We start from the raw sequence: 13515 nt of genomic DNA, 5'->3' as shown, positions 1-13515 counted from the left end.
TGAAACATCGTGTAATCATGAAAGATCTCATTCAAAAGCATTACCGACGAGTGTTTGGTCGGTGGCCTGTGGGAACCGGCTCTCCTCGTCCAGCAGAGACAGCAAACCCATGGGCTTCTGAAGAAACATGTCCAGAATGGGCCTGTTGTCCTCATACTGCACCAGACTGGCATCTACACCCTCGCTCTGATACTCGATCTGAACAAACACACACAGACACACTCTCAATATCACATCAAAACTACATTTGTAAATAAATTACATTTCCTGCAAGCCTTACAGTTGAATGACCGCATCAACAATGTATGTGATACAATATTAAATAATTTAACAATGTATAAGTTCATGATTAATGCTTGTCAGAATTCAGCAGTACTTTAACCACATTCAAAGACAACAGAATGATGATGAAAGTGCATATAAAGACGTACTTAAGTCCAACTAAAGGGGATCAAAAATGCATTAAATATAAACGTATCTGCTTCACAAGTCAGAAGAAAAATGCAGACCACTTGATAGACAGAACAACAACAGTTCTAGAGAGTTTCTGCTGAAGAGAAAAGCTCATTACACATTTGACCAGGTTTTTGAACTTGCCATTTAAAGCGATGCAGATGTATTCAAGGATAAAGAGTGGTGGGTTTAAGATCAACTCCAGCTTAGACTCAGAGAAAGTCTCACCTGTTCCAGGGCAAAGATGTGTTGATTGAAGTAGAACTGGATCTGTTCATTAGCGATGTTGATACACAGCTGCTCAAATGAGTTCTTCTTGAAGTTTTCGAAACCAAAGATGTCCAAAATCCCCACGTTCATTCCACTCTCAGCCGCACTTCAAAGACACCAAGAGCCAAACATTATCTGACCGTCACAACACATTTAGGCCTTAAGCGCTCTAATGACCCAAACAACTAAATATTTTACGACCTGTCAACCAAGAAAACACAAAAACAAAGACCTTTAAAAACCCAGGTCTGCGTGAGTGTATCATTTCAGTTAACGAAGAGCTCGGGCGCTAGTCTCTGAACATTCAGTCAGTCGCGATCTCCTCCAAACTCTTCAGACAGCGTCCAGGGGTCACCTTCTGCTCCCGCTAACAGGCTATTAGTGGCAATAACGCTGAAGGCGCATCTGATTGGAGTGGAAATGCCAGAGTTTGGATGGTGTGCATCGAGATGGAAGATGTGGGTTTCTCTGACAAGCCCGTGGCAGGATACGCTCAGATCAATGAACGGCTTTTCCACTCGCTCTGAAGTCTTTTTAATCATCTACATATTATTTTACTCTGTATCAAACATTTATTTAAAAAAAAAAAACTATTTTTTTATAGCTCTTTTATTCTTTTGCCTTGGATGTTAATATTCTGAGCTTTGTCGACTGGAGGTCATCGCTGCAGATGATGCTCACGCATGCAAACGCATCCGTAATGGAGAGATTGAAGGAGGGAGATCGGGATGAAAGCTTAGAAGTTACCTTGAAGTTGCCGCTAAATTAACTAAAAATCAATCAATAAAGATGAGCCAACAGTATAGAATAACTGAAAAAGAAAAACAAAAAACCAGCTGGGAGACCAGCAAACCTACATGTGAAAAAGAAGAGTGCTTAACTGTATTGAATGTGCACTTGTAGATTTAATTATAATAGTATATTTTTAAAAAGGTACTTGCAGATAGTAATAAATAAATAAAAGGTAAGCACATGTGATAGCCTAGTACACCTTCAAGTTGCATCAAACTTGCATGAATTTCTTTCTGCTGAGCAGAAAAGAAGATATTTTGAAGAATGCTGTTAACCAAACCAATGCTGGTAGCCATTGGCTTCATACTATTACATTATTTTTCCTACAATACATGTCAATGGCTACCAGCAACGGCCTGATTAACAAACATTCTACAAAATATCCTATACTGTTTTCGACAAATGAGCAAACGATGACAAAACTTTCATTTTTGGAGTACTTTCATGACAGTTTTCTAAAAAAATACTTCTAAGATCTGACTACATGACTTGTTTTTCACACGGGTGATGTGAATAGTGATAAACTATTTCTTTGAGAACCAAGTTCAGGTTGTGTTAATGAACTGTTGCTTTGTAAAATGGTAGGCTTGGGTATATTTGAACCTTAAACTGAATGATGCACCTCTGCTAATGCTGGTAATATTTTATCGTACCAGATGTTGGTGTCCGGCTGCAGCAGTGCATTGATGCGGTTCACTATCCAGCTGAAGAGGCGTCCGTACAGGGCTTTAGACATGGCGTCTCTCACATCAGTGGCCTTGTCCACGGTGTTGGTGCGAATGATGGTTTCTCCTCGAGTTACCACACAGTGGGAGGTCAGAGCTTCCTGAAGCTCCTCAGAGCCGATACTGAGGAGAGCGGCCGCTGAACACAGCAGATACAGACAGAAAAACATCAGGAATGGTTCATTAGGAACACATTTATTATAGTTGGAAAATGTGCATTAGATGCAAACCCAGAACATTTATGGAAGGTATAACTTCTTTGAAAGGTTTAAAATTAATACAAAACATCAATAATGCATTTATCTTTAGGGCTAATTCACACTAAACCTACCGACGCTGACCAACGGTAACAGGCATGTTTTGTCAGATCAGTGTGTTACCCCTGTGGACGTCTGCTGTCGTTGGTCAGTGCTTGTTTTCACCAGGTGAACATCTTTAATTTGTGTTTATTGGGCCATTCAATCTAAGAGAAGTAATGCTCTGCAATCTTGTGACTGTTGGTCTGTGCTTGTCAGTTCAGTGTGAATTAGCCTTTAACACAACAACTTCAACGAGTTTCACTTCTGTTTTATCTGCAATCTAACATTTGACACACAGAATTTCCTAATATTATTTTCCAGGTTTATGGAGTTATGGGTCACAAAGTGACCTGTGTATCATTCCCTGTATTCGGGTTGATTATACTGGGCTTGAACAAGCGGCAACAAACTAACTACCCAACCAACTACCATCCTAACTAACTAACTAGTCCGTAAAAAAATACATAAAACATGACTGAGTGATTATACAGCAGAGATCTGTAAATGTCTCTGTAAATGTCCTACTTTATGTAGTTAAAGTTTTCAGCAAAATGCCTTCAAGTAGAGTGCTTACTGTATTCTGATATATGTTATATTATTTATAGCTCTGTGTGTATTTAAGCGTTTTATTAAAGCTCTTACCATTGTCTAAGGCCTTAGAGTCAGGCACCTCACTCTTGTCGCTCTGATGTTGAGAGCTGGTGGATGTGAACTCAATATTTCCTGTGTTTAAAATGGCTGATAGGATTCTGTACACAGAATTCACTTCCTGTATATAAAAATATAAATGATTTATGGTGAACTCAACTTACCCTTTAATAATTGCATTTGATTAAAAAATATATAAATTGGAATTCCAGCTTTACCTCTTCAGTAAATCCTATGATACGGAAACAGTCCTGAATGGCATCAAATTGCTCCTTGTAGAGTTTGCTGGAGATGATGTCCTGCATTACCTTACCATTAACACAATCAATGTATCTGAAAGAGCAGAAAAAGTGACTTGAATCTCTGATCTCAGTCAGCGAGACTGTAGATAAACAATCTGTAGTAGCATCACACTGATTCACTGCAAGTAAACACAAACCTGGGGGCAGTTTTGTTGGGTAGCCTGTATTTCTTGAGGTTGTCTTGATGGTAAAGACCAGCATAGATGTAGTAAAATATATGGAAGTTTTTCTCGCCCCTGCAAAAGAAAATAGAAACTGTGAATAGTGATTCATGTTAAAAATGGCCACTGATCTAGGCCCAGGGGTTTCTCACATGGCCTGTTTGATGACTCTTGATTTCTCCAGAAGATACTCAGAGATCTTAGCACCCATCACCGCCCCTGTAGGTGTGAACTTCATCTCCAGGTACTTCCCGAAGCGGCTGGAGTTATCGTTGATGGCCGTGCACGCATTCCCAAATGCCTCCACCAGGGGATTCACTTGAAGAATCTTCTCACGGAGCGTTCGATTATTAGCCTTGAAGTAGAAAACAACAGATGATGTTTGAAGAGTGTGACCCAGATCTTTAATCAGCAAATCTTACAACCACGGATGATGACGCCATTAGAGGGAAAATAAACATGTAAATAAAACGCAAAAGACTGGTTCCTGAAGCATTTCTTTAGAGCACATACAGCAGTGTACAGTATGAAGTAAATGTATAATGTATAAAAGATGTGCGTACTCAACCTTGCCCAGAAATGTGAGATGTTGGACGATGAGGTGGGCACTCTCAGTTTTACCGGCTCCACTTTCTCCACTAATGATTATACACTACACAGTAAAAACAATTGAAAACATAATTCTGTCATTTAATAATGATTCTTCTTATTTATTTATTTATTTTGCTAGCAGTAAAATTATAAGCAATTAAGATATATATATATATATATATATATATATATATATATATATATATCAGCCATTTTTTATTTAGTCTTAGTCTTTTAAATAAATCTTGGTCTTAGTCCTGGGTCAAATGTACTTTTTAGCTATTATCATATTTAGTCAACATTGTGTATGGTTGCCAGATTGCAAAAATTCAACAAAACAAATTTTAGTCATGGGAAAAAAGCTTGTCAACTAACATTTTTTGTCATAGTCTTTGTTAAGGAAATTACCATTAGTTCAAACAACATTTAATATAAAAAAAAAAAAAAAAAAAAAAAAAGCTTTTTGCCTAATTTTATGTCAGTGTGGAATCAAATATGAATTTATCTCCCTTTCAAAAACTAGCAATAAATAAATTATAGTGTCAACACTATTTAAAAAAATGGGACCACTGGTGAATCCCACGTAGATATGCAAAACCATATTTAAAGACAACCTGCTAAGTCAATGAACTGTGTTTATGTTAGATATAGTCTACATTGTTTAACGAACGAGAGTGCAGACACAGAAAGCAGTACCTGGTCTTTGCAGAGGGTGACCATGCTCTGATAGGCTGCATCAGCGGTGGCAAAGATGTGCGGGGGGTTAGTGGAACGTTTCATCCCATGATACAGCTTTGAGAACTGAGAACAGAGGCAGTTTAAGACACAAAATACATCTCAGTTCACTCCCTGCATGGAAGCTTTGATTCCAGAAGCCCACACAACTGTTACACAGTGTGATGTGAATCATGTATTCCACCAAAACCGTTAATGAACAATGGTTAACAAAGGTTGGTATAGTTTAGACATGTATTCTTCTCTACTGCACAGCTCACCTGTGGAGAGTAGATGCTGAGGTTCTGGAAAGGGTTGAGTGCTATGAGGATGTCCCCAACATACGTGTAGATCTGCAGATCCTGATATCGCCTCTGAAGATGTGCAATGATTGTTTCCTGAAAAAGAGAAATCCTGGAGATGGAAATGTGTCTTTGCTGTTTATACTACAAGATTCACTGAATTCACACAGTCTGAGCAGACAGTTTAGTAATGGTCTGTATATTGAATTTCACCTCATTTTAAAGTCAGCATGAAACGCCATTTGCAACTCATTTAACTTTTGCGATTTTAGACATTTTAAATGGAGTTATGTTATTATTTGGAATAACATTTACTGATTTCGCAATTTCGCAATTTACAGTCCATAAACATGTTTTTAAGGTATACTCCACACCAAAATTTACATTTTGTCATTAATCACTTGTCCCCATGTCGGTCCAAACCCATAAATGCTTTGTTCGTCTTCGGAACACAATTTAAGATATTTTGGATGAAAACCGAGAGGCTTGTGACTTTCCTGCAAAGAAGTTAGACTGTCAAGGTCCAGAGAAGTATGAAAGATATCGTCAGAATATTCTATCTGCCAACAGTGTCTCTCCACATCACTCAAACTGCCTATTCTCTTCTGTGTCAGCTGCACCACAAGGATGCTCTGTTTCTACCTGTATTTATGCTTTGATCTGAAAGAAAACAGCACATCCTTGCGGCTGACACAGAAGAGCGTAGGCAGTTTGAGTGATGTGGAGAGACACAGAGGAAACTGTTGACAAAGGAATTGTTGAATAAATTTGTTAAATTTGTTTTCTTCGCTTACAAACAGTATTTTTGCAGCTTCATAACGTTATGGTTGAACCACTGATGGCAGATTCTATTCTGACGATGTCTTTCATACTTTTCTGGACCTTGATAGTGTAATTTACTTGGCAGTCAATGGGACAGTCACAAGCCTCCTGGTTTTCATCCAAAATATCTTAAATTGGGTTCCAAAGATGAACAAAGCCTTTACGGGTTTGAAACGACATGGAGGTAAGTGACTAATGACAACATTTTAATTTTGGGGTGGAGTATCACTTTAAGAATGAGGAAAATTCTGTTCAGTTTATATCTATATCTATATATCTATATCTATATCTATATCTATATCTATATCTATATATATATATATATATATATATATATATATATATATATATATATATATATATATATATAAAGTAGTAAAAGTAAAATGAAATATGACTGTATGATTATGAAAATGAAAGCTTTTGTTTAGATTTCAGGCAAATCATCTAATACCTCATCTAAAACCTCCAGGTTCACCAGATCATCATCAGGACAGCTCTCAATGATCAGGGTTTTGCGGGTATTGATCCGCTCATGCCTAGAAAAGACAATACAGCAATGTTATTGCTTCATTAAACATGAAAAAAAAAAAGAATTGAATCATAAACAATTATTATTATTATTATTATTATTATTATTTTTAAGGAAATGCAAAACTCAGTGCCATGATTCTAGGATGTTGTTGGAGATTGTCAGGACAGTGCTATGCTATTTCTAGTATATTCTGAAAGGTTGGTGTTTACTGGCCTCTACAGACAAAAAAAGCCCACAAGTGTGATATAATACTCTAGTCTTGACTGTTTGGAGTCGGAAAGATTTTATAATGTTTCTTAAAGTCTCTTCTGCTCACCAAAACTGCAATTATTTGATCAGAAATAGACAAAACAGAAATATTGTTAAATATTATCAAAAATGTTAAACTACAGATTTCTATTTGAATATATTTTGAAATATAATTTATTTGTGTGATGTAAACCTTAATTTTCAGCATCATTACGCCTATGTTTCCCCCACCCCCCGGGCATTTTATCAACTAGCTGGTTCAAATCTCAAATGCAATAGCACACATGAATAAGCTGCATAATTTGAAGGATCATAATGATGTCCATAACACAAACAGTGTAGGACTAGTTAGTTACATGCAAGGTAAATGTTTAGTGGTAGAGGTTTGTTGCAATCCTTAACTCTGGTGGTGATTGCTTGACTTAGTACACACCAAAAATAAATAAATAAATATAAAAGATAAAATAATAACACTAAACATCTAGCCATGCCATCCCTGTATGCGATATCAGTGTGTGATGCAGGTCTATCCTCTGGGGTATAAAGGCTATTATAGTGTGTATTGAATGCACTTCATCAGGGTTTGACCCTCTATTGTATTTCTGACCTTTAGATCATGAGGAAGCAGCTGCTCTGTTCACAGTTCTTAAAACCCATCGGGCCCCGGGGACATGACAGCGTACAGACACCATGCACTGTGCTTTATGTGTGTGTGTGGCTCTGTTTCTGTGTGTATCAGTGTTCACTCACTCTGTAATCACTTCACTGATATTTACCATCAGTGACTAAACAGAGAGAGCACAGCCAAGCTCATAATCTCATTAAGGCGCTGTCACCATCAGGCTTGCAGATTATATGTGGCCTGGGGAATAAGGGCTACAATCTGGCAACTCTCTGACTGTTTATTCACAACCACAGAGCATCCCAGCCCCCAATTTAATAGCTCAACTTAACCAATTCACAAGGTGCATGGAAGCAAACTGTGTACAAAAATGTGAACAAGAATTCAGCACCACTTGTGATGAAGAGAACTTTAATAACAATAAAAAATAAATAAAAAAACACCAAGGCATTTCAGCCTTAGAGTCTTCATCAACTTCATCTCTCATTTAAAAACACATCTGCATTTGGTTTACTCATTCACAAATTAACAACAGCTTCACTCAAGACATCACACTAATTAGTAAGAGTTAACTATCCAAAAGCATCAATACCCAACCAGAGTAGATCCACATCAGATTAACATATCTAACATATAAAAAAGAGTCATACAGCATACTTTAAACCACCATCACAAAAGGTCTTCAAGAGAAAAATCCTCATTCATACATGGAAAAAAAAAAAGATCCAAAAAGTTTCCTGCTTCTTTCTTGTACAATTAATGTTACCACCCCTTATATTCATGGCTGTTTTCAATATGAAGAAAGAAAAAAGATGACATTTTATGGTTACATTCACAAAAACAAAACAAGATATTTTACACTGCTCAACATACTTATATTTGGAATTCAGCAACATACATTTTCATTCAAATCTTAAGAGCAATTTGAGTTCATTTTATAACTCTGCTAGTGAGAATAGTAAAGGCAGGGTTGTCAATTAAATTCAGAAGGCCTGGGACAAAATTTTGGCCCCGTGTACCCTCCTCTGGGTTCAGAGATCTGCTGGATTTTAGCAGTTTAAAAGAAAATGTTTAAGGAGAATCCAGAAACTCTTTCATTATGTTTTTAATGTTATCCATTTGGTTTGACTTATACTCTGTTAAAGTGATACAATCCGACTGAATCGAATGTTCCTGTATGCCAGCCTCTCAGAATAAACTCGAGGAGCTTCATTCCTCCACAGATAACACTGCCATCTGCTGGAAACAGGAAACCCTCAACACACAGGTCGTTTGCCTCTGATTCATATATTTCTAGACTGTTTAGACTAAATGTTTCACATTTAGATGTGATAAATCCAGCACGACAGCTCTGCATCAGAGGACAGTGATAAAAGCAAGTCTATGACCGCTGTCATGGTCAAGGCAGCCAGATCTTAGGTCGGACCCTGAGATGAATCAGAAGTCACTAAAAGCGCTGCAGAATGACAGTCTAAGATGGGCAGACTATTATACAACATTAAAAAAATGCTTCTGTTTAATTCACCTGTATTTTTACAATTTCAAGTGGTGAAGTTTCACAGTCAGCCTTTTGTTTTTCTGTACCTCATGAACATATCAATCTCATTTCAGAAAAGAGCTGGCATGTGGTTTGTGTTGTGGGCAGAATGTACCTGGTCTTGATCCTGTTTCCCACATCCTGTTGCTCGCGGATGAGGACTGACAGCTGCTGTCTGAGCGACGTGTCTTTTCCATGAGCCTGTTTGATGAACGGATGCTCCAGCAGATGCGTCACCGATGGCCGCGTCTCAAAATCCTTTATCAGACACCTGCAGATCAGAGAAGGGATGAGGGAGAAAAATAATAGCCAAGACAAACAGAAAGTAGAGAAGCATGCACTGTCACAGACGACATAACAAAAGCAGCTCCCCATATGACAATAAAAGTGTGCAAAGTGAACAAGTCACAGTTCCTGTATGATCATGTAAAGGCCTTCAGAGAGGTTCAACAAGTCACCTGTACATTGTCATATCAATTCTAGTCTCTGACACGATGACCAGAAGCTCTGTGAGGTCTGAACTGAACATCTGACCAGCCGTCTCTCTCTCTGTCTCTCTCTTTTTCTCTCATCACCATAGTATCCGGTGTAAACAGTGTTATCATGTGTCTTCAGGCCTGTCTCTGTTGTTCTGGACTACATGCATGCAAGTGTCCTCCTGCTCAGATACTGTGGTTACCTGTTGATCGAGTCTCATGACACCATTTTCATATTTCTTTATGATCTCTCGAACAGCAGGTATTTCCTCTCATGATATATGAGTGCACTGTAGCTGTACTCTTAATTGTAGCTGTGCTCTTAATGGGCACTTTTACTGTACACCACATCTTACAATGTATAAATATAGAGAGGAAGAGAGATTTGCAGAAAATATAAAATGAATTAAGTAAAAGGCTGCTGAAGTGTATATAAAAAAGAAAACAATTTCATGACTGTTACTTAAAACACATATATACACCTAAAAAGTGCACTTTGTAATCATGTCAAATGAAGTTTTCCTTAAATGTACATTTAAATTTATGATTAAATAATATGTTTTCTTGCTTTGAAGAAGTGCACTTCTTTTGATGTGTTGGCTAACATACTGTACTAAAGCACATGGAAACTACTTGCATTAGTATGGTATTTGTACTTAGATTATTTATCTAGAGTGTGTTATTGTCACGATCATTACAGGGAGTGCTCATGAACTTCTGTAGAGGGCACTCCAATCAGGACATTCCACATTAACCACCAGATGTCACTCGGACTCTAGCATCTGTTGCACCACACCCTACAACATTTCCCATGAGTCACTGCATCACAATCACCCTGCCACACCTGCACATCATTCCCCAGACAATCTCCTTGCCACACCTGCACCTCATTTACACACACATATAAGCAGCACACTCACTCTCACTCACTGTGAAGTCTTGATTTGCTGTGTCTGTAATTTCCGAGCGTTTTCCTGGCTTTTAAAATACAGTTACCATTTAAAAAATACAGTCGAATTGATTTTTATATTACATAAGGATGCAATTAAGTCCTACTTAAGTGGGCCTGAAAGCACTCTAAATTTCAACTAATTGCATTTAATATTTGTTTTCCAGAAAGTAAAGCACTAAGCACAGTGTCAGTCTAAATCTCAGTGGCCTGTTTTACTCTAGACTGAAAGCACGGCCGTGCTGAGAGCAGCCCCAGAGCCCATTAAATGCTGTAAAGAGGTGCAGGGGTCTGACATTAGTGCTCGGGATGGCTGAGGATCTGAACAGCAGGCAGCTCTGATAGCAGAGTGGAGGCCATTCAGCTGCACAATTACGCATGCATTCATAACGCAGGAACATCAACGTGCTGTTATAGTATACACACAGGCAGAGAACAAACAGCCAGCACCACGCGATAACGTTGTGTCCCTGTACACATATAAAAACCCTCATCTGTGCTGAAGTTGATTTATTGTGCCAAACACAAATACAGAGCAATGAATTTTATTTTTCCCAAGCTTTACTTAATTGTGTTTACTGTTAATTAGTTGCGGACAGCAAAGCATCTTCAGCTCACTAAATACTCTTCGTAACAGAAGCAATATATTAACAGTAAAGAAATATATACACTATATATATATATATATATATATATATATATATATATATATATATATATATATATATATATATATATATATAATAAATATCTAGTTCAGTCATAAAACTCTAGATCCCCTCACCAAAAGTTGTCTGATATTTATAAATTTATATTATATACAACCAATGGATGTAATTAAGCATGGAGCATAATTTGACTTAAATAAAAACTAAAATTACATAAAAAGTAATTCAATTATTTAACTCATTTAAAAAAAAAAATTAAAGACAGCTGCATAAAGACAGATGTTAAACCAGTGTTGGATGCTAAATTAGTTACTAAGACACATTATAGTTATTGTTTGTTTACGTTTAAGTGGCTTGTTTTTTTTTTTTTTTTTTTTTTTTTCTGGCAACCTTTTAAGCTGAAGACTTTTTAGTAAGCTTACAAATAATAATGATGATAATAATAATAATAATAATAATAATAATAATAAATAGATTATAATAGCTTTATATAGTACAAATTGTATCAAAGCAGCTTCACATAGGTAATGTGACTTGACTTTACCGTTGTAACACTACTCACTATCCCCTTAAACCACAGAATGAAGTAAAAGATGACTGCCATATTGGCCAAATTCAAGTAAATATTGTACCTTGCACAAATGAAAATGTACATTTAGCAAATTGTTCAAGTTAAAAGACAGACTCAACCAGTATGGATACAACCAACCATGAATTTTCCAAACCAGCCATTTGTGTGGCAGACTGTACACACAGACACTTAAAGAGCACTCAGGAAAAAAATCTCACAGAAACACACAAACCTACTTAATGAATAAGACTGTTTCTGTGCTTTTAATTCATCATGAGCGGCCAGCAGACCTGCCACACTGACAAATGAACAACTAACACAAATAAATAAGTCAATTAGCATTCACAGCCCTCCTGCTATACACACAACATCCCTCTCTTTGATGTTTTCATTCTCAATAATGAAATAGTAATCTGGGTGTTTCAATGCTTTTATATATACAGCTTGACAAGCACTTATTCTAGAGATGCATAAGGGGTCCCAACCAGACCCTCGAGCACTAGAGCCAAGTCCCGAAGGGACTGTCACTTTGGTGGGTGATCTCAACTGCTTATCTCCACGAATGAAGCAGGCAACTTACCCCATAAATCGTGGCAAAACAAAATAGTGGACACATAGACTAAGAGGACCAGGACATGTACCTGAGGACAGTTTTTCTTTTTTGATACAACTTGGCAGTGAACTGGGTCTGCATGGTGTGTCATACTCCAACTTTTGAAAAACGCGCCATTTGAGGGCATAACTTATTTTAGTGGAGGGAGTCCTAGCACTCACAATAGTGTATTCTAGAAGTCTAGAAGTCTAGTCTCTCTTATTTGGTCCCTGACTGAAATTGCTCACAGTGAACTGTTGAGGAAGGATATTAGATCTGAGAACCACACTCTGGTCGGCCATTGAGATACTAAGAAACAAGACCCTTGTTGACAATCATGGCCAGAACTCCTGGGGGCAGAGCGATCAGGGGAAATGCATCATGAGACAGCCTGGACCTAATATGGGTCATCACATCTAGATCCAGGGGAGCTGGAGGAGTCAGAGAAAGGTACAGGGGACAATATTATTATGTTTGTTGTGAAGCAAAGAGGTCCACCTCTGCTTTGTAAATCTTCCCAAATTGTCTGACTACTTCAGGATAGAGTTCCCATTCTCAGTGTGTCACAACTTGTCTGGACATCTGCTCCCAATATTCATATACCCCAGATTGTAAATTGCCCAGAGGGACAGGAACATGTCCTGTGCCCAAAGCAGAACCTGCTGTGCTAGCCTGTTCAGACGGCAGGAACACAGTCTGCATTGGTGATATATCTTAAGGGACTACAGCAGTGTTGTCCACCTTTCTCTGGTGCCTGAACCACAGAGAAAGGGTACGAAGCCCCTATCACGTAATCTTTATATGGATCTGGGGATTGGACCTTGAATGGAATCCTCTGGTCCATTTCCACAACTGAAACAGTCTCATGTTCTAGATGTGGAAAGTTTTACTTCTGAATGTAATGTACAGTACCTTTTTAGCCTTTCCAGAAATTTCTTTGGGAGTTTAGAATGGATTTGATACATGCAGAAGACAGCTGTGCCTGCAGTGCGATCAAATCCCATTCAACTCCTTAATTCATTGCCCTCTGGGCAAGATAGAAAATACTCTCCTTACCATTGAGTCTCAACCCCAGAGATTCGAGATGAGCTAGGATGACTTTTGAACTTTTATGTTCTGGGACAATGGTAAAAAAACCATGAAGATCCAAAATTGGACACAACCCCCCATCTTTATTGGGAACCAGATATTAATGGCTGTGATAACTTGGCTCTCTTTCTGGCACGGGAACACTTTC

At 37.8% G+C, this 13515-nt stretch overlaps 1 protein-coding gene across 1 annotated transcript in view; it reads right to left on the bottom strand.

Annotated features, from left to right (window-relative positions):
* myo3b (myosin IIIB) overlaps window positions 1–13515 on the bottom strand; it is a 154060-nt gene that overhangs the window by 102560 nt on the left and 37985 nt on the right. Inside the window, exons 10-21 of the mRNA XM_026219068.1 lie at window positions 9138–9293; window positions 6534–6618; window positions 5237–5353; window positions 4938–5042; window positions 4219–4302; window positions 3803–4005; window positions 3627–3725; window positions 3406–3520; window positions 3182–3308; window positions 2169–2379; window positions 682–829; window positions 45–198 (exon numbers count right to left, since the gene is read on the bottom strand). Coding sequence (XP_026074853.1) covers window positions 45–198; window positions 682–829; window positions 2169–2379; window positions 3182–3308; window positions 3406–3520; window positions 3627–3725; window positions 3803–4005; window positions 4219–4302; window positions 4938–5042; window positions 5237–5353; window positions 6534–6618; window positions 9138–9293 — 1604 coding nt within the window. The remainder of the gene's footprint in view (window positions 1–44; window positions 199–681; window positions 830–2168; window positions 2380–3181; window positions 3309–3405; window positions 3521–3626; window positions 3726–3802; window positions 4006–4218; window positions 4303–4937; window positions 5043–5236; window positions 5354–6533; window positions 6619–9137; window positions 9294–13515) is intronic.

This window comes from Carassius auratus, chromosome 34, assembly GCF_003368295.1.
Source record: "Carassius auratus strain Wakin chromosome 34, ASM336829v1, whole genome shotgun sequence".
Lineage (NCBI taxonomy): Eukaryota > Metazoa > Chordata > Actinopteri > Cypriniformes > Cyprinidae > Carassius > Carassius auratus.
This window is presented reverse-complemented; position numbering and strand designations above follow the sequence as displayed.